Source organism: Diabrotica undecimpunctata, chromosome 3, assembly GCF_040954645.1.
Source record: "Diabrotica undecimpunctata isolate CICGRU chromosome 3, icDiaUnde3, whole genome shotgun sequence".
NCBI classification, from domain to species: domain Eukaryota; kingdom Metazoa; phylum Arthropoda; class Insecta; order Coleoptera; family Chrysomelidae; genus Diabrotica; species Diabrotica undecimpunctata.
Window position 1 is genome coordinate 104,416,399 of NC_092805.1, and position 22,919 is coordinate 104,439,317.

The 22,919-nt window shown below is 35.1% G+C and overlaps 1 protein-coding gene across 1 annotated transcript in view; it reads left to right on the forward strand.

The window, feature by feature from the left end:
* LOC140437140 (tether containing UBX domain for GLUT4) overlaps positions 1-14,570 on the forward strand; it is a 35,198-nt gene extending 20,628 nt beyond the window's left edge. Inside the window, exons 3-5 of the mRNA XM_072526479.1 lie at positions 394-751; positions 4,822-5,002; positions 14,240-14,570. Of these exons, the coding sequence (XP_072382580.1) occupies positions 394-751; positions 4,822-5,002; positions 14,240-14,429 (729 nt within the window). The 3' untranslated portion in view covers positions 14,430-14,570. The remainder of the gene's footprint in view (positions 1-393; positions 752-4,821; positions 5,003-14,239) is intronic.
* The last annotated feature ends 8,349 nt before the right edge of the window (positions 14,571-22,919 follow it).

Consider the following 22,919-nt stretch of genomic DNA (forward strand, 5'->3'; position numbering starts at 1 on the left):
GACTCTTACTAGACTCTCGTATCTTTAAAGATTTTGCTATTATGAAATCTATTAAATAACATCAATTGAATATATTTGGGAAATATTCAAAACATATAACGGAAACCATATTGGATACAACACTGTTACAGTGAGAAGGCAGTTTTGTAAACGCATTATAGAGTTGTTGATAAAGAAACACACCGTATAATAGTGGAAATGTAACATACCCTTGTAAAACTGCTAATTTAATATTAATTAATAACAAAACTTTTTGATGATGATTATTTTTTTTCTGTTATGTTGGATGTAATATTTTTTAATCGCTATCACTCTACTTTCTGAGTGAAAGAGCATTATTTATTCATAACGGGAAAGACCTTATTTATTTATGTTAATAAATTGTATTTACAGTTAGGAGCTAGAAACGCTATGTTGTTTTCCCAAGAAACTGCTTCTGCAGTGCCAAGTGAAGAACTACCAGATGATTTCTACGATTTAACAATTGATGATGCCAGAAAACTAATTAGGGATGTCAAAAGAAAACGCCACGATTTAGAAAATGGTCCTTTATTAACGTCAGCTCTCAGAAGATTAGAGGATTCAAAGAGGCAGTTAAGAAATATAGCAGTTTACAAAAAAGCCATTATCAGAGTACAGTTTCCTGATAGAGTAGTTCTGCAAGGAACTTTTGCAACTTCGGATAGCATTAAAGATGTTATACATTTCGTTAGGGAATATTTAGAAGATAAATCTTTAAATTTCTATGTGTGTGAGTATATTTTATCAACGTTTTTTATTATGTTAGATTGTTTAAGTTTTATTATTTTCAATTATACTATTTAATATTTCTGTTACATATTGGACGTTAAAAAAGAGGAATGAATGTTGAGACATTTTTAGAAAATAAAACCCATAGCAAAGTGAAGATAATACTTTCATCAAATCAGAACTACTATAATTAAAATTGAAATGTTTTGGTACAAAAACACTTTGGTTAAAATACATTACACCACCCCACTCTAAAATTCTACTTAACGAAATTTAGGAATACAACAAAATCAAAACTGCAAATAATTACATTTCGAATCAAAAACGTTTTCGTTTTTTTTGACATCTTATTAGACATCTATGTGGGATGCCTGACTCATGGATAACATCCTTATCATTTTGAAAGAGTACCTGAGGCTCCCCACATTTGAATATCTCGATAGTTCTAAATTATTATTAAAGATTAGTTTAATTTGATTACAATGACTTTTCCTTGTAAGTTTACTCGGACGGATTTCCCCCACTACAAACTCTATCTGTCTCCTCCACCTGTAATATTTCTTATTATTTTCTTGCACTTGAAACAAGTTATGTCTAATTTGTGTTAAATTAACTGGATTCGATTGTTGGTTTTATAATTCATCAGGTTTAATTAAATCTAGACGTGTTCGCAACGCCCTTCCAAAAAATATCCTAGCGGGAGAATTACCTGTCGACAAGTGCACCGTGTTAAAAGAAGTGGACGTGTGCATCGTTTTTAAAAATCGGTACTATGAGCGTTCTCCATTCTGAAAATTCTACTGCAGGGATAATACCCTCCTGGACCATTTTATCTAATTCCATCTCTACCTTGCTCCTTAGTGAAAAAGAAACCACTCTGGGTTTAAAAATTTATATCTAGCATCTGGCTTAAATATTAAATTTTAACTGAAATTTATTAAATGTGCCCAATTTGTCAAAACTAAAGTGGGAAACTCTTTTATTAACCACCACATTATTTCATTATATTGATCTACTTTCATAAAATTTACTGAAAAACATAGTTAGAATGCAGTGCAGGTAAGATAGGCACTGTATTTTATACGGGAGAATTTCCAACCACGTTGCTGGTTTGACCCGAGCGGCGCATCAGGACCGGATTTAAGAATCATAGCACTGGAATATACGCGCACACAAGAATTGCCTACGGTTGTATAAAAGAGTATCATTATTGTTTCAACTAAAGCATGATTCAATCATTGATGTATAAATAAGATAGTTATATTGTGGAACTAAACAATAACATGAAGAAAAATACTATAAAAAAGTAAAATATATCAAAAACTCATCAATAAAAAAAAGAAGGATAATGTAAGCCTGGTTTATACCGATGAGTCTTGGACTGACGTCGGTGCTTCAGTCAAAAAGGAATGGAGGGACACAAGAATCAATAATTCACGAGATGCCCTCATAAAAGGGCTCTTCTACTGGACTGAAAGCTCCAACTCAAAAAGATCCTCGGTTTTTTCTTCTTCATACTGGAAGCGAAACGGGTTTTGTGGCATGGGCCGAATTAACTTTCTTGGCAAGAAGGGAACCGCTGATTACCACAACGAAATGGACGGAGATCTATATGAAGAATGGTTTGAGAAGATGTTATTCTAAAACTTGCCGAAAGACAAAGAAAACGTTCTCGTTTTGGATAACGCGTTCATACCACGAAAATTTCGATTTCCCGAAAAAATTGTGGAACAAAAGGCAAATCAAGGATTGACTAATCGATAATGACATTTTCTTCGGATAAGGAGGAGTTCCTAAAAAGTGAATTACTGGATACTGCGGCAGCATTTAGAGACGCTTTTATTTAACTCAGTTAAATTAATGAGTAAAGATTTTTGAAACAAAGCGCGTACGGTCCTGATTTCTCAGTCTATCGCCAAACTACCACACACCTACCACTGCGCCTAAATGAGCTGCATCGCTGCTCACCGTAAGTCCAACACTACATTCTAAGTGTGGCTTCTACTATAGAAAGGCTGGAGTTTATCGATGCATAAAATAAAAATCTAAATTAATTATTTGTTTTGAAAAAGTAAGTGGTAAGATAATTTTGCCCATATAATGTACCTTGTCTCCCGAAAAGTTAACTAACGATACATTAACTTGATATTATGGACGTGTATTAAAATATTTGTTATATATTTTAAATGGTAGGACAGAAACCGCGGCGTCCGAATTTATTTCAAATTTAAACATTTTACCTTTAATGTTAATATCAATATAAATTGGCGCATCATTGTCTGATGCTATACACAATAGGTATGATTCAGTTCCTTTTTCCAATCAATTTAAAAATCTTGTTCTACATACCAGTTTTAAGTGTATTCTAACATTACATAAATTGCAGATATAATTCTCATAGGGACATACTGTAGGCGAATGTCTTCTAGCACACCTGAAACACTTTTGAACACTACCACTGGACTCACGATTAAAGCCCGAATTACGTCTCTGAAGTAGAAGGATTAGTCTTTTTAAATCACCGTTCCTGCTGATGTGCCCTGGTGTCCCCCCTGTGAAGGTCGTGGCATATTATCGTGCACGTTGCGTTTCCAGCACATAGCGTTTAGTTTCCGAAAAATATAATTTAAATGGTTTTAAATATGAATAACGCACACTGTCCCGGACATAGGTCGTAACCGGTTGGTAAGGATAATGTGCATTAGATGTCCGTCGTTCTCCCCTTGTTGTTTTATTTAGGAACTTGTTTGATTTTGATATAGAGTATTTAAAAAAATAATTTTCGAGGCTATTTTGTCATTTATGCATGTGTTTTTATTGCTTTGTGACAATTAATCACGGAAGTGATAAACAAGTAGGACTTTTGTACGGAAGTGATACCTCTTCTTTTTAAAAATACTTTTTGGTTTGATATGTATGGCTTCGTTCAATGTAGTATTTTGTTTTTTAACTGAAGCTGAAATTAAATTTAAAACATATTTAAACTGAATCCTATTCATTCTAAAATAATTATTATAATTATAATATTAATTATTATTAAATTCCTATTAAAAACAGCCTCGAAAATTATTTTTTTTTTAAATACTCTGTATCAAAATCAAACAAAGACCTAAATAAACAACAAGGGGAAAACGACGGGTATCTAATTAACATTATCCTTACAAACCGGTTACGACTCGTTACGCAGCCGTCGGCATCAGTAAAATATTGTGTTCGAATATACTGAACAAGTGTCTGAAACGCAATGTTCCGGACAGTGTGCGTTGTTCATATTTAAAACCATTTAAATTATATTTTTCGGAAACGATATATGCTGGAAACGTAACGTGCACGATAATATGCCACGACCTTGATACTTGCAATATTTCCTTTCTGCAACTTCCTCTCATTATCTGACACACCTCTCTTTCTTCTACTGGTTTCGTTTTCACAAGACTTCTGCTATCTACTTCGTTAATACGATAATTTTTAAAAATGACGAAAATTTAGATTTTAGAAAATCGGAATATGAAGATGATTTGCAATAACTAATTTAAATATTTAAAAAACAGAAGTATACATTTCACCAAAAGATAGACCAAATAAGGTAAAATACTCCTTGTTTTACACATTTCTATTAATGGAAACTTAATTAAACAAATCAGAATAAACAAACTAACTATTTAGAGAGAAAAATAATTATATGTCAGCTGATAAAGAGAGAGGGAGACTAAAAGAAATGAAAATATGAGTGGTGACTAAGTAAATGGAAACCATAATCCAATATTCAATATGTAATAACTTAAATTAAATATAATAATAATAATGAGGCCTTAAAAGACAATCAATTTTTATACACTGCGTGTATAAATGTATGTATTTCGTATATAAATAAAGCAGATTGTGTTTTTTCTTCGTCTAGATAAAAAGTTTTTTATATTGTTTAGTTAAATCATGTTGTTAGAATATTAGAATTCATTATTGTCATTTATATTTTAACTTTTTCTTAGTAAGATATATTGATATCGATTCACTTCTATTTTAATTACAGCATTTTATATTATTTTTTAATAATTATACTTTTACTTTTAGATTCAACACCTCCAAAATATATTTTAGCTGAAGATCAAAATCTTTTAGAATTGGGATTTGTGCCTGGAGCTCTAATTCATTTTGGCACTGACCAAAATAGCGGAGAATCTTTTCTAAGAAGAGATCTAAAAGACAAGTTCACTAGCAACTCGGTAGCAAGTTTAGCAGCTGCGAAAATAAGGTATAGTATGTGTATTTTAATGGACATGGAAAATTAATGATACAGAAGTACGAAAAAATATGTATAGAGAAGTAGGAACAAAGTATCAAGAAAATATTGTTTCTTGTCTGTTATTAAAATTGATGCAAGGTCAAATATTAATTCTAAAATGATCTTCAAGCGCCATCTCTGCTAGTAAGATTGGCTATCATCATGGAATTTAAGCATCTGTAATTTTGGTTCAAAATATAAGTTTTGACTACACAGTATTTGTTGGCTCTGGGAGCCTGTTCTGCACCGCTCGTGTTGCAGCCAATTGGCTTATTGTACATCTTCCATTAGCATACAAATTCTTGGGACTTTGGTAGATCTGCTATGTAAGCTCTCCACCAAAAACCGATAGACCTTTTATTTGGTCATGGTATATCCATTGGTGTTGCATCAAGACTAAATTGAAAGCTTTCATAACAACAAAAAGTTCTGCCGAAGCTGCCTTAATTGCTTAAAGTTCGCCTGTAGGACCCTGATTGGGGTCATAAGACTTAATTGTCCTGGGTCGCCTCCCTACCCGTTCACTTAATATTGTTATTCTTATACTCAACACCCATATTCAATACAACAGCCAAGAAATACAATATGATAATATCAACAGAAAAAACCAAATGTATGACAACATCTAAATACCCACTACGATGTAAAATCGAAGTTGATGGGAAAATAATAAAGCAGGAAGCAAGGTTTAGATATCTGGGAATAGATATAACTAGTTACGGAGATGTTGAAGAAGAAGTACGACAACAAAGCTTAAAAGCAAATAAAGCGGCGGGATCTCTTAATAACACAATCTGGAAGAACAAACACCAAAGACAAGACACAAAAACAAGAATCTATAAAGCAGCAATTAGACCTATATTAACATACACGGCGGAGACAAGACCTGACACATCTAAAACGAGACGACTACTAAAAACAACAGAGATGAAAATACTTCGACGAATATCAGAGAAAAGTCTGTTGGATAGGGAGAGAAGCGAAAACATAAGAAGAGTATGCAATATAGAAGACATAAATGGATGGGTATCAAAACGCAAACATGAGTGGAACGAACACATTAGTAGAATGGCAAAGGAGAGGATACTACGAATAGCACGAGATAAGTCACCAAATAGACGAAGAAGTACTGGCAGACCCAGAAAAAGATGGTGCGATATTTTAAACAATTTAGGAGGATAATATTGAAGAAGAAACAGGCTTTAAAGCCAACATTCAAGAAGGAAGAAGAAGAAGAAAATTTTTATACTCACAACATATCACCTCTACTGTGGCCTATAAATATAGATTGACGATCTTTTAACAAAGTTCAAAAGGGTAGGGTTTCGTGCCCTAGGCTATGCTCACGATCTAGTTGTAGCGGTTAGAGGTAAGCATGACAGTATTATTGCTGACCGTATGTGGGGTGCTTTAAACCTAGTAATCAACACGAAGGACTTTCAGTTAATCCTAATAAAACGTATAATAAAATCCTAATTTCAAATTTCCTAAATCATAAAAATTTTAATTTCATTCACAAATAGAAGGATATTAACAATTCAACTAACGAGCATGAATGAAATAACACTGTCATTCCCAGAAGAGGTTAAATATATCGAAGTTATCTTAGATAGAAAACTTACAGGAATGTTCACCTCGCAAATATTGCCATTAAAATAATAAGGACTCTTTGGATGTGCAAATTGTGTCAAAACATGGGTCTTAAACCTAAAATAATCTCTTGGTCATATATAACGGTTAGCAGACCCATAGGTATTTATGCTGCGCGGGTTTGGTGGAACAAAACAACGCTGCAAAAGATACTACTGGAGTTATAGCGAAAAGTGCAAAGACTAGCTTGTATAGAAATCACGGGTGCAAATGTGATCGTGTTCCATTGCAGCAATCGATTTTTGTGCTCAAGAGTGTCCCAAAAACCGCCTCAATTCAGCCAAAATATTTATTATCTCAGACAGCAAGCTGCACTAAAGGCTTTAAAATCTAGAACTTACAAAGTCGATAATAGCTCGGGGATGTCGCCCATACAGAGGTTTACTCTTCCAGATGCTCATTTCTTTAAAGATGGTTCATATGCATTTCTTGTTCTCTCAGTTTAAGCGGTGTTGTGCCCTCTATTGCGCAAATATTGCGGTTTTTGGAAATAAGTTCTTAAATTAGCAACCTCTTTTTTTAATTGCTCACCTCTATTAGTCCTCTTTTCTTTAAATGCCGCGGTAATGTTGTTCTTTCTACTGTAATTCGAGAATGATATTTTTGTGCCTTTGTTAGAAGTATTCTTTCCGTTCAAGACTCTATATCCAATAACAAAGCTAAATGTGGAACATGCGTACGTATTTAATGCCGTCAACAAATTTTTGCTATTAATATATGAGCGATATAGCTGTATTGTTCTTTGTACGAACTCTGAAGTTAATTGGGTTTTCATTGGTTTATGGTCACTTTGTCATACTAATGATAACAGTAATAAAACAGATAATCAAGCTTCTATTGCCCCTACAGTATTGTTATTTTAAATGCTAAACTGTCGTAAGTCAGTGGAGTTGGATTTATTACTAGACAAAATCACAGTGGACTCAACGAGTCTTCTTGGAATAGGCCCCTTTTAATCGGAATACTTTCGCTTTCGATTTGGCCTTAACCTAGTATTTGAAGATGAATTTTGGTCTTCCAACTTGTCATTATGTTTTAAAAAAGTCACTATACTATAATCGACTTCATATATTCTTAATATAAACTTAACCGCAAAAGTTTTGCACCACCAAAAATTATGCTCATTTTGATAGTTGATTTTGTCGCGAATGGATTAACCGATTGCTCTATTTTTTTTTTAAATCGCTGTTGGGCGTGAAAAAGGGGACAAGTCAATTTTTGATGAAAACGGGATTAACTCAAATATGGGTTAAAAAAAGTACGTTTTAATGGTGTGTAAAAGGGGACTATTCAATGTAGCTGAATTTGTATGTAAAGTTGATTGTTCCAAAAGAGGCACTTACAAAATAGTACATATACAATAGTATACTTTGTACAATAGTACAAAGTTTAGTGTAAAAAGGGATATGTTAACATATTCCTTTTGGCACTGCCCATATTAGTATTTTTCTTAGTGAATAATGAGACAACTTGTCCCCTTATTCACGGTTAGCTTTTAATGTAACTAGCAACCAACTTAACACACATAACCTATAAATTAGTATGCAACACGAGTCATAGTTGTGATTATTATTGCAAAATAAAAATATTTGTTTAAATTTAGTAATACCAATATAATAAGTGAAAATTAAAAAATATCTAGAGGAAAACAAATTCTAAATATGCTTAATGCCGATGGTAAGTAAAATTATAATATATTTTCCACTGGTAGTTGTACAATATTTTTACTGTCTAGAATTATCCAGTTGTTTCTGTATGTATTGTACACAGAATAAATAAAACAAATCGGATATTGTTTTACAGATGAACAAGAGAATGTTCGTATATATTGTTCAGATAAGGAAACTGTATTAGAAAATTGCAATAAAAGCTGTACAAATGCTGACAATTACTTGAAAGGGATTATACCAATGCAGAAAACCTTTTCTTCTGGTAAGTAATAAATAATTTTATTAAAAGTAGATACACGTAATACAAACTATGAAAGAAATATGAACAAAAACAAAATGCTCATTTAGTGTCGTTCTTTTGTTGTTTGCTAATAAAAACTTTATTAACTCATTTTATTTTTGTTGCACCATGCCAGAGATGAGTCTGAGATGTCCTACGCCAGTAGCGTTGATGCATCACTTCCAGATGAAATTCAGGATCTATTAGATTTTTAATCAGATGATAGTATTGCAGATCCAAATTTTGTCCCTGCGCAGGATGAAAAATATGATAGCTATGACAGCGATATAGTAGAAAGAAAAAAAAAGAGCCAATTCAGAAGATATAAATAATACTGCAGTAGACAAATATAACTTAGACGGGCAAGTCCACGAAAAAGGACCGAGAAAAATGAGACAAGAGAGACGAGAAAAACGAAATTTTGGTAAGGCGTATGTTACAAGAACTGGAAAAGAGACTAAAGAAAAAACTATGCAAGAACTAAAATTATGTAGAACTAAGTGCAAGAAAAAAATAAAGGACGAAGTTTGCTTGCACCTTTTTAAAGAATTCTGGGAAATGGGAAGCTACAATCGTAGGTTAGAATATATAGCTTCTCTCATGGATGTTAAAGACAAGAGTTCTATGCGAATTAGGTGTTCTGACCCAAGCAAACAACGGTACCGACAGCATACCATAATTTATCATTTCTCTCTTCATGGTGTTCGTTCTGTTGTTTGCAAGAACTGTTTTGTAAAAACCTATAATATTAGTAAGAAATTCATAGAAGTTATAGTAGCAAAAAAATGTTCTCAAATATCAGGCGTAATGACATTAGACCAACGAGGATATAAAAATCGGAAGAAGGTATCAGATGATGAACAAATAAGGGCAAGGGATCACATTGTATCTATCCCCTTATATGAAAGTCACTATACAAGAAGGCAGTCATCGAGGAAATATTTACCTTCAAACTACACACTCACTGCTATTTATGAAGCTTACAAGAAGATGTACCCAGATAATTTAATTAATCGTAAAATGTACGAAAACATATTTCACAGCCTTAATATCAGTAGAAAGAAATCTAAGAAAGACATGCGGTAAATGTGACAAATTAAAAATGAAAATTACTATGTGCAAGAATGAGGATGAAATAAAACTACTAAAAGAGAGTTAACCGAACACCATTTACAAGCTGATCAAGGATATAAAAACAAAAAAGACGATAAATTTCTGACTAAGGATAATGCTAAAATGAAAACTATTACTTTTGATCTTCAGAAATGCCTGCCAACACCAGACCTCCAAAGCGGTCAGTCGTTTTATAATAGGCAATTGTGGACATTTAATCTTACAGTTCACGACTGTGATAACTCACAAACCCACTGCTATTTATGGCATGAATCCTTAGCAAAACGGGGCGGAAATGAAATCAGTTCCTGCCTATATCAATACCTAACAAAAGATTGGGTCCTTAAGTTAAACACCTAATAATGTATTTAGACTGCTGTCCTGGTCAGAATAAGAACAGGTTCATAATAGCAGCTTGTTTAACTGCTTTATAATGCTCTGCCAATTTAAAAATTATTGAACACAAGTTTTTAATACCAGGTCATGCACATATGGAGTGCGATACGGATTATAGTTTAATAGCAAAAAAGAAGAAAACAGTTAGTAGTCAAATAGAACATCCACATGATTGGGCTCAACTAATTCGGCAAGTAGGGAGGAAACGTAAATTTTTAGTTACAGAAATGCAGCGTTTCTGTATTTTGGTGGCTTATTTAATTCTGTATTAGTTAACCGCAAAACTGATACTCAAAATAACAAGATTAACTGAAGACAATTTCGTTGGTTACGGTATAAAAAATCTAACCAGTTTCAATACAAGTTGTCCTTTGACAAAGAAGAACCTTTTAAGACCGTAGATTTAGGAAAGAGTGGAAAGGCAGATATAAATTTATTTCCCAAGAACGCATATAACAAGCCTGTGTTGATAACGATAGAAAAGAAAAAGCACCTGATGGAGTTACTGCCGTATATATCAGAATCACTGTGGGACTTTTACAAAAATCTACCCACAGATAAAAAGTTATCTGATGTGCTCCCGGATTCATCAACTTCTGACGAAGATTAAAAGTTTTAAGTATCTTTTAGCTAGATTTGTATGCATAAGTAATTTATGTTTAATGTTTTTAGTACATAAATACATTTAGCAGTATACAAGTAAGGTTGTATTAACGTAATAAAATTTTCCATTATCCTGTGTTATCATTATTATGTTCAATTACAAAGGGGGTAAGTCATGTGAGTTTTTGTGAAAAACGAGGTAAGTCAAACAAATATCGTTTTAAACATATTTTTTCCCAAATACTCAGCAAAAAAATGTTAAGCCATGTTGGAAAAGTACATGTAAAAACAAATTTCAAGTAGATTATCATTCAAAACATCTGTAAAAAAACATCATTTTTTTGTAAAATTTTAAATAGTGTTTTTCTCGTTTTCATATTTTATGACTTGTCCTCCTTTTCACGCGCAATAGCGAAATATTTAAGACTTCTTAGGTATTTACACTATTGGGCAAATATTTACGTAACTTCTCTTTTGAGCTTATACCGGGTGGAAGAAAAAATATGTTTTTGTTATGTTAAGTTTGAGACACCCTGTAGGGAGGACAATATATAAGAGTAAATTTACATCGAAACCATATTATAGTTTCATGTTTTGTAAACATTTTGTGTTTTTAATTTCCTTGATATCTCTAAAAACAAAGAAAATATACGATTTTATTCTTTAACATGTTGTGTTTTAACTGAAACAATACTAAATTAACAAGACTCTTAAGAGTTATTCGTCGATCAGGTGAGCGGTATGCACAGTGCAACATAAGAGAGACGAGATCGTTTAATGGAGTCTCTGTAATGTTTTGGGGTGGAATTTCCTTATTCCTTGACAGCAAGAACAGACTTGGTGGCTTTACGTGGAGGCTCTTTAAAGACCAAAGGGTGCATTACAGAAATTTTGTTTCTTTGAACACGTTGTTCTTTTTGCATCTTATATAGGAATACATTACGGAATATTTAAGTGAGATAAATATTCAGATATTGAATTGGCTCGCTCACAGTCCACATATGAATCCTATTGAAAACTTATGGAATATTGTCGGTAGACGATTAAGACTACGTCAGCCACTTCCTACACACCCATGAAAATCGTAGAAACAAGTTTATCTCGAATAATGTCCACGGCACATCTGGAGCCGGCACTAACGTGCCAGCATGCGGGACGTCGGTGGCTGGGTGCTGAGGAAGAACTCTATCATAAAATCAGCTACAGCCCAACAAAAACAATCACAGGCGAGCTAAACAACACAAAGAGCTCCACTCGCCGAAGGTGCTACGCTGGAACATTAGTCGGCGCTCACCCAAGCTGGATGACCGAGGCAGAGCATGAAATAGACAGTGACCATGAACGAATATATTTTTCGCATTTATTATGCGATGACATCGATCAATATACAATCGGCTAATTTTGTAGGAAGTATCCATATATTTAAGTGTCTGAAAAGAGAGTAGCAGGTCAGTATCGCGTCATCATAAAAAATATCGGTATTTTTTTAAACTTAATTTTTAAGTAAAATTGTGGCTTATTTCTCATAAAAATAGTAAAATATAAAAAATAAAACGTGACCCTAGTGGCTAGACGCAGTACTATCAAAAACAAAGTCGAACTGGAGCTTATAACTGCATGTAATGGCATATCAACTCGATAACCAAAATCCCAAGCAGATACCTAAACTTACTGAGATAGCATCGAGCTCTAGGTGATCTGGTATGCTGGAGAAATTTTGCCCCTCCTTGATACGTACGGTATCAAAAGAATTGAGTTCTTGTTGGCCACTTTTCGTGTTACCGAACAATAGGTATCCTAGTAGACCAAAATGTCTCTCAAAACCCACAGTACCCCCACAGCTTTTTATTGCCTTTATTGATTATAAGAAATCATTTCACTCTGTGCCGCACGAATGTCTTATAAATATACGAATATATAAAGACGATTATAGTATAGTGACTTTTTTAAAACATATAATGACAGGTTGGAAGACCCAAATTCACGTTCAAATACCCGGTAAAGCAATATCGAAACTGAAAGTATCACAATTAAATTCTATGGCCCCTCAGTCCTCCGTCCTCATCCAGTGGACTCGTTGAGTCCACTGTGGTTCTTTCTAGCGATGAATTCTCGATCCTAAGCTACTAAATTCCATTTAAGTTATAATATTAATTCCTAATGAATTATTTACTTAAATATTTCTAGACTAATGAACTTGTTTTGATTATAAATACTGTTGCAAATATATCAACAATCATAAAACATCAAACAGGTGTGAAAGGTTAAATTACAAAATTGTAAAGGTGACACCTTTGTTCGATCGCAGAGAATTGCTTTTGTTAGGGAATAAGGAATAAAATGTAGCTCGAGTAAGTTGTGTGTGTATGTGTGTAAAAAAATAGTAATAAATGCTTCCTATTACTTAACTAATTATTAGCTTTTTTCCTCATACAGCTACCGTCTTTTTATATTATCTGCTTCTCCTTGAAGTATTTTATCAGTGTTGCAGATATTCTTATACAGTACGTTAAGTTTTAAATTAGATATACACCCTATAAATGGTAACACTGCGCGCCGTCGACTTTCTACTATAAATCACCTACTTCTTATCCATATACCATGTTATTAGTGGTCTGTGCTTTCTACAAACTGCTTCGTTGACCCGTCGCCAATAATTTGCCATTATACAGTGGTTGTTTAAAGCGTTAACAGCGTAGATCTTTAATTTATTTTTGTAAACAACATGTCTTTTTATACGCGCGCAGAAAAAGTTTAAATAATAAAATGGTTTTATGGTGGTAATTCTGGACAAAAGTGTGTAGATTTATTTTCTGTGTTTTTTTGAGAGGAGACCAATTCCTTGCGTACAGTGAATTCATAATATTGTTAAAAAATTTGAGAGTTTTTATTGCCTCAAAAATTGCAGAAAATGTCACGCTCAAGAAGTGTCACCAGAAAAGTGACAGATTGGGATATTGTTCAGAAGTAGGTCAAATATTTGAATCATTTCTGTAGGGCATAAAGAATTATTTCTTATTTTATTAGGAATAATTTTTTATTTTCAATATAAGTATATTTTTTGTTTTATCATTTTAAACAAATGCGCTTTTATTTTTAATTGAACTACAAAAAATTGTTCACATTATTAAAAAAACAATACAAATGCACCGCTTTGTAAAGGTCAGTGTATTTTTATCGAGTTTATGTACTCTAAGAAATCAACCGACATACGTAAAGAAAACATCCGTTGTTACTTACTACTAAATGATTTTCAATGATTTTCTGTCATGGTGTTGGTGGAGATTGGAGAATTACAATTACCTCGTACGAGGCAATGTTGCCGATTTTAGCGCTTTATGTAGTGTGCAATATCTAATCCAAAACTTAACGTACTGTATCTTCAGTTCTTCTAGTTACTACGTTGCATTTCTACGTATATTATTTGAGTTTTAAATATAAATTTGAAAATGTTATTAAAAGCCGTTTGTCTTTTAAATTGCTTTTTTGTTTTAGACGAGAAAACATGAGAAAATGTACCCAACAGTTAAACGATGACTTGGATTTTGAAAGTCCAGGAATCAGTTCGAACATGGAAAGAGTAAACGACGGCGCAAGTACTAGCGCGGGAATCGCTCAGGAATACACACAAAGAAAAATACCAGAACCAACAGGAACTTTACCAAAATGGTTCAGACCTATGTAAACATACTCTTTTGTGCCTTTATTAAGCAATTAATGTTTGTCTTTTAATTTAATATATTTTTGAGATTTTATTAAAATATTTCCCAAATGTTTTATTGTTATTTTACTAATTATGTACACATAAAACAAACATTGTTTTTTATTTCCACTAAATTTATTTGCCATCTTGGTAAGCTGTACTAAAAATTAGCTTAATCAGATGCAACGAGTTTAAACTAAAATAATACTAACAAATTGATTTCAAAGTAAGCTATTACTGTTTAGATCAGGGCTTCCTAAAATGTGGCGGCATCGGAAATCGCTGCTGTCGGAGGGGTATTCGACTTCCCCCCCTCGCGATCGCTGCTGTCCTGTGCGTTCATTGTTTATGTCGCTTAGTCAAGCTTTTATTTTGTTTAATTACACACGCAGAGTTTTGATATTAATTCTGGATAACATATATTATTCAAAAAAATACAAAATGAAGTGATTACTTAGGCGAGACTAGTAACAGTAACTTTAGGTAACGCAAGAAATATAGAAAATATGACGACCAATATTTGAATTTTATTTACCTGTATTACTAAAGAGCATGTAGAACTTCCTCAATGTATATTTGTCACAAAGTGTTGACACCAGAAAATATGCTTCCTAATAAACTAAAACGACATTTGGAATTAACTCGTCATTTACAAGGTACGTCGAGAGACTTTTGTAAGAAAATGCAATAAATGACTTCCTAATAGCATCAGTTTCTACCAAAGTATTGCTCGCCTCTTACACGGTAGCTCACCATCATGCCAAATGTAAGAAACCATACACGACTACTGACTGATCTTACTTGTACCGGGTGATATGGATATTTTTAGCTGCTGATGATGATCATCAGCAGCTAAAAAAATAAAAATGTACCTCTTTCAAACAATACGATTAGTCGCCGTATTAACGACATTGCAGAAGATATTAATGGGACATAGTTTAGGGGAATCCTTAAGGTTTATTTGCCATTCAACTGAATGAGGCGACCGACAGTAATGGCGATGCCCAATAAACATCGATAGTATGCACAGCCACCTGGAAAGTACGCAGCTTATTTATGTCCGGAAAACTGGCAAACACTGAAACCGAGACGAGAAAAATGAAAACACATCTTGGGGATGAGCGAAGTAAGGTTCAGGAAAACACAAAAAAGATACATCTATTATTCAGGAGGAACCGACCCATAAAGTTAATATGAAACGGCTTTGTTAGTGTCGGACAAAATTTACCGACGTAGTTTGTAGCCGATTCTTATCAATTCATCAGATCTTTCGATGCCGTATATTCTCCGATGATCTGACACACATACACGTGCTGTTATGCTGTGCAAATCTATCGAATTGTCACACTAGCTTATTGACTTTAGCTCTCTGAGCAGCATAGGGCAACTATGAGGCTTCACTATCCTAGCCTATCTCAGCTTCACCATCTATGCCTAGCCAGGTATCTCAGCTCGCCCCAAGTCTTCTTTTTAATGGACCTTATTTAGGCTCAAGGCTTCACTTTCAATAGTAGCATCTGGTTTCCCGAACAGTGTTTCCACTTCCGTTCTCTTACCTATATTCATTACTCGTTTGAACTCGAGTGCGCAGACTACCTTAACTCTCCTGAGAACCCTATATCCGCTTGACTATCCGTGCATATATTGATCCGCTTAAGTTCAAAACCCTCATGTTGATTTCTTTTGTACAATGCAAGATTGCATAGATCTCTGCCTGAAATGTAATTATATCCTAGTGAAATAAAAATACTTACATTTCCGCCACTACTGTAAACTCCTTCACCTCACCTTTCTGCAGTTTCCGGACCCGCCGGAAGTCCAACTATAAAAGTACTTTGGTTCTACATTTGGTTACCATATGGTTAGATGTCACCATTTATACGGTATTCTCCTAATTTTGTTTGTGATGTTGCTATTTCCTGAACTAACCATTACGTTAATTAGGTTTTTTCGTAGTCTATACTATCCCATTCTCGTGTCCCCCTTATAACAGTTTGCAGAGGTAGGAGGTCTAGCAATTAAAAGTTAAGCAACCTTTGCACCTTGCTTAATTTTAGAATGAAACTTTTTTGCTACACCATTTTTTGTTCCACCATGTTATAAATCGAATGTACCATGTTTAATATTACACACATATTTTTCCAGGAGTGCGTCTGGCTACTATTAAATATACACCGCTCCCTTAGTTACTCTTTTTATCTGATGATTTCAAGTAAGTCTCGAGTCAAGTATTACTCCAAGGTATTTTAACTTCACTCACCAGATTTAGATTATTTGTAATATTAGGTTTAAAGGACCCAATACTTCCCAATTCTTCCTTTTGACAAATTTCATGATTTTGGACTTCTGGAGGCTAGAACATGAGTAGGTCATCCGCATATCTAAGGATATTATTTCTTGGGTGATATGTTACCGTTTTTCGTATCGTTGTCTATCCATCTTAGCTTTGATCTACCCCATCTTCTCATTCCCACCGAGAATATAGATATTCTGCAGTTTAAAGTTATATCTTCGTCTCCATATTCCGTTCTCACAGACCGCTCCGAATATCTTGCGTACTACCTTTCTTTCAAAAATCGATAGAGAGGATTCATCTGTTTTGAGAGTCCATGCCTCTGATCCATATGTGATAACGGGGACTATCAGTGTTCTATACAGTCTTACACCAGTTTTTTGAGACAGACTTTTGTTAGCTAAGTACTTTGATAGACCCTGATAACACCTGTATGAATTCTTTGACTGCTTCGAAATTTTAGTCATTGACAATTAGACCTGCGTCAATATTTTCAAGTGTTGGGTTTTTGTCGGTATGAATTTGGTTTTATTTTGATTTATGTTATTCGTTTTGCTGCTGCTACTAGCCCGGTTAGGATTTACGTGGTGCTCGCCCCGGTTCTTATTTAATGTGAACGTCGTCAGCATATGCCAGAATTTGGACCGATCTATTATAATTCTCCTGCTATCTAAATTAGCGTCTCATACAGTTCTCATCATATAAAACTGGTACACTTTTTTCCTAATGTAAACCTGTGTTCAGACTTGACACAATGGTTCGTGAATCAATTCGTTGTTGCCATCACAGATAACGGAATTGCACTAAATCTAAATAAAAAAAGAACGTTAAAAAATGTTAAGTTTTTATATAGGTATTATTATCATTAAGATGAACTTGGAAAAAACAAAAATAATGACAAATACACCTTACATTAGAGAAATAACGTTGAACGACATAAATTTAGAAACAGTAAGCGAATACATCTACCTGGGACAGATAATGAAAGTTAACATAACAAAATAGAACAATATTTGAAAACCAAAATTTACGATCAGTGTATCCTCCCTATACTCACGTATGGTTCACAGACGTGAACACTCACCAAGTCTAATATGAATAAAATAGTAAAGGCACAAAGAGCGATGGAAAGATCAATGCTCGGGGTAGAGACTTATGGACAAAAAAACAAACAAGTGGATTAAAAGCAAAACCAAAGTAAGAGACGCAGGAGAACATGCTGCCAAATTAAAATGGAGCTTCGCAGGACACAATGCCCGACTGAAGGATAAGAGATGGAACCACGAAATACAACAGTGGAGGCCATGGTTAGGAAAGAGAAGCAGAGAAAGACCACAAATGAGATGGGCTGATGAAATGTCCAAAGTTGGATTACTTAAGGCTGAAAAAGAACAAGATTATCATTGACACTAAAAAACCGTATCTAATAAATTTAATAACCAGAGAGAGGGTTGAGTTAATGCCCAAAATGTTTAAAGAATCTTTAAACGTAGGGTATTGACACAGGGAACATCGGAATGCATCTACTGTAATTTTATAATGTGTCTGTCGCATGTTACCACTATAATTAAGCGAAACCGCCTGCAGTGGGCAGGACATGTAGTCCGGGCCCCCGAGTCAAACATGATAAAAAAGATTCTAACAGCGCAACCCGTGGGAATGAGAAGACGGGGTAGACCAAAGCTGAGGTGGATGGACGGGGTAACACAAGATGCCGAGAAGATCGGAGTCGGCAACTGGAAAATGCAAGCGAGGGACAGAATAGAATGGCGTAGAAAGCTTGAGAAGGTCGAGGCCCTCTAAGGGCTGTAGCACCAAGATGATGATGTCTGTCGCATGTGTCCTCTTAGCTGATTTGATACAATATTTTCATTGAACTGGCAACGTTTCTCTAGAAATTAGAATGACATATGTGACAAGATCAACTTAAACAACTTGAAAAACAAGATTTTCGGTTATAAGAGTTGTACCAGTTTTTTATGACCCGAACTTTTTCTTTTATGACCCGAACTTTATGACTTTTTCTAAGGCTATGTTAAAAAGCTGACACGCCAGTGTGTCTTTCTGTCTTAATCCCCTATGTTACTGCTGATAGAATCTTGCTATGAGCAAGGTAGTGTTGGTAAGAAAGTTGCTATCATTACCATTACAGACGTTCATTCTTTTCTAATAATATTTATTTGGTGGTAGAACTTTCTTGTTTCTCCTTGACTCACATGGCTTTTAAGCCGTTTTCTTATTCTCGTTTCTTTTTTCGGTGTTTGCGTTTCTCCTTTATCCTTAAGTTTTTGTATCTCTTGGTTTCAACCATCCGTGCTTTTATCTACAACTCTAAAGGTGTGTAGTTCTATTGGTAATCTTTTTAATATGTTCATTCCAAGTGAGCTTAGAATCCAAAGTCACTCTCAAATATTTAGCCTTACTGGCTGAACAAATTCCCTTCGTTGGCTCAGTGAAGATGTTCGTTCTGTTGTAATGGAAACACCAAATAATAGTAGCAGAGTTTATTGTTGAGACGTACACTATGGATGTAGACCCGGGATTACTTTGAGTAGAGACTGATGAAGTTGATCGTTGAAGACTATATGTTCGTTGAGTGAATATTGATTGAATTCTTCTCTAGTCAAGAGATATTAGTTTTATATAAATTCTATTTGGGTCAATATTTTTCGCGTACCTAGCGTGATATGTGTATTTAATTTATGTAAATTGTTTAACTTTGTCAGTACTTTTGACTGATGTCCAAATTATTATTTATAATTGACCAAATGTGTATGTAACCTAATTAACTACGTGTGTGTATTTAATAACAAATAGATTCATTCTGTCTACTGGGTGATAAAATTATACTGTCCAATTTCGGATATGAATTCTGAAGATTTGATATTGGACATACTGCGGAATCGGGCAATCTGGCCCAAGTGTCAATACTCAAAGTTTACATATAAGTATTACATAACATAGTAAAATTCAAACATGATAAATTATAAATAGTTTAAGAATAATCAATAATCTTCCAACCGTACCCTAGCTATCAATGTCCGACTCTATCTCTAGATTAAAATTAGGGCAATTGGATGAAAATGTGGAAAGTGGGATGTCAACTTGGGAAGTCGACCGTACATTGTTGTGCCGATTACTAACTAATACAGGTACTTCCTGTTCGTTAGTCTGAGTTTGTGGATTCCCTGAACGACATAGTCGTGCAACAGGACGGTACTTCCATAACGTGAGTATCCCAATTATTACCATTATAGTAATGATCCCGGTGGCCACAAAATAATGCCAATTAGATTCGTGAATCGATCGCCACTGCGTATGCGTCATTTCTTGTTCCAGACTCTCCTCCTCAAGTAACACATGACGTAGCTCTCCTCCTGGTATGTCAAGGTAGGTGTTTAGAGGCGTGTTAAACTTGCGGGGTGTCCTCGCCACCAGTTGGGCCACGGGAGTGATTGGCGACTTCAGGTAACTCGTCACTGCTCTGTCCACCCCACTGCTAGTGGGGAGTAATGTAATATTTTTCGTTTGGGCGATACATTTGGGTGAAAGCTTCAGGAATGTGACTCGTTCCAGTACTCTTTCGCTCCGATTTCCATCGCAAATAATGGATATGTGTATCGTGACTGGCGTGATAACTAGCCAGAGGTTGGGAGTACCCATCTTACTCCATTGAGCTGTCTGTATTGTCCTCGCTACCACTGGACATGTGCTATTCTTAGATCGCTCATAAATTTCTTCTAGTATGCAGTTTGGTTGGGTATCCATGTTTCTTATAGCCGTTGGTGAGCACGCTATCTGCGCCTTTGTCAACAGTAAGCACCTTTCTCTATCTTCCGTGGTCAATTCGATGTAGTGCAGTGTGTTATAATCTACGACCAGTGGATTCCTTGGGGCGACAAATGTGCGCAACACCGACCCCTCAACGTTAAGTGGTATGGCCGTGACTTTGAGCATGCTGTACTTATTTTTCCCTGTCACTATGAAGTAGCCGATGACTGTTATATATCTGTCGTCATGACTGACTTCTGTTTCTATAATGGGTTGTCGTCGTATTTCGATCCCTTGAGGCAGTATCTGCCCTGCTTTCCCTATTAATTTGGTTATTTCACCCGGTTTCACTATATCAATGAAGGGTCCGTGGTTATAGTGAAGGTTTAATATTCCCTCGTAAAATTGAGTATATTCGTTTATGAAGTCCATAACTTGTAATGCTATCGTTTGTATTCGTAACGTGCTATATTCGGTTTCTAGTTTTTGTGCTTTGTCTTCTACTTCGTTAAGTCCTTTAGATATTTCTTGTAGACCTGTGATTAGTGCTTTGTTAAACTTGTTCATTTGCTCGTTTATCCTGTTCTCTGTGTGATTGATTGATGTTATTGTTTCTAACATTATCTTCGCCTGGTGCTGTGATTCCTTTATTAGCTCCTTTTGGTTATTATCTAATGCTTCAATGTTACTGTAGGCTTCGTCATTGACTCCAAATACTGAGGTTAATATTGTTCCTAATATTCCTCTTCTTTCCCTTCCTTTTATTTCTACTGTCAACCCCTCGCTTACTGACTCCGCCTTTCTTTGTCCTTCCTCTAACTTCTCTATTATATCCTTACAATTCACGATTTTTATCTCATGACACAGTTCTCGTACGCCTTGTATCATATTTCCTATTAGTTGGTGCTCTGTTCGAACTCTTCCTTTTTCGAGTAACACCTTTATTCGAAATGTTCCCCGGTCTATGACGACCTCTCCAAGGTCTTCTGTGAAAAATCCTGGTACCGGATTATATATTTTATACGGTTCTGCCTTTATGGGTTTTAACATCGTTAAAAACATTATAGCTACTAGTATTTTCTTCCATCTTAGTGCTGCTGCCTTTTTCGGCTTTTCCTGTTTCTCTTCTTCCAGTCGTATTAGCTTATGTATGGGTCTTTTAGTCAGTTTCCCGTTTGCCTTTCTCACTGTTACTACTCTGGTTAATCCCTCCGCTCCAGGGTGTGTTTCTGTTACCCTCGCTAATGGCCATCTGCCTGGAGGTGTATCCTCTTCTTTAATTATAACTATTTCTTCTTCTTTTATGTTAGGGTGCGCCTTATGCCATCTATTTCTCTGTTGTAATTGGTGCAGGTATTCCTGTTTCCAAATTTTCCAGAAGTCTCTTTTTATTTTCTCCACTAATCTCCACCTCGTCGGCATCTTCAAATAAGTCGTAAGCTCTTCTTCCCGATTTGGTGATATAATTTCTCTCCCTATAAGGAAGTGAGCTGGTGTCAGGGCTATTTTCCCTTCAGGGTCTTCTGATGACCCACATAATGGTCTCGAGTTCATACATGCTTCTATTTGTGCCAGCACCGTACTCAATTCTTCATATGTTAGAACTGTTTCCCCGATGATTCTTTTCAAGTGATATTTCATTATTCGCACTGCGCTCTCCCATAATCCTCCGAAATGTGGTGCATATGCAGGTATGACATGCCACTGGGTACCTAGTGCCCGTAATCCTTGTTTTATCTCGTCATCTATTTTTTGATTTTCTTTTTTCAACAAATTTGCTGTTCCTACGAATGTGGTTCCGTTATCGCTGTATACGTTGTTGCACTGTCCTCTGCGTGCCGTAAATCTCTTGAACGCTGCGATGAAAGCATCCGTAGACATATCGCTTACTACCTCAAGGTGTACTGCCTTCGTTGACAGACACACAAATACTGAGATGTAGCCCTTATAGCTCCTCTGTCCTCTGCCTCTCGTGGTACTTATTTTTATTGGCCCGGCATAATCTATCCCTGTGTTAGTAAAGGGATGACTCGGGTTCACTCTGTCTTTCGGTAGATCTCCCATTAATTGTTGTGCTGCTTGGCTTTTATACCTCCTGCACCTTAAACATTTTGCTAGATGATCTTTCACGGTTCTTCTGCCGTTGATTATCCAGTATTTCCTTTTTATGTACTGTAGTGTTTGTTGTAATCCGCTATGTAGATTTCTTGCGTGACTATCTGTTATAAGTAACTTTGTTAATGCACTATCCTTTGGCAAAATTATCGGATGTTTTTCTCCGTACTTTAGATTCGTGTGTCTCAGTCTTCCGGTGACTCTTAGAATTCCTTGTCTATCCAGGAATGGTACCAATGACGCTAATTTATTTTTCTTGTCTAATTGCTGTTTCTTCTCCAGCTTATTTATTT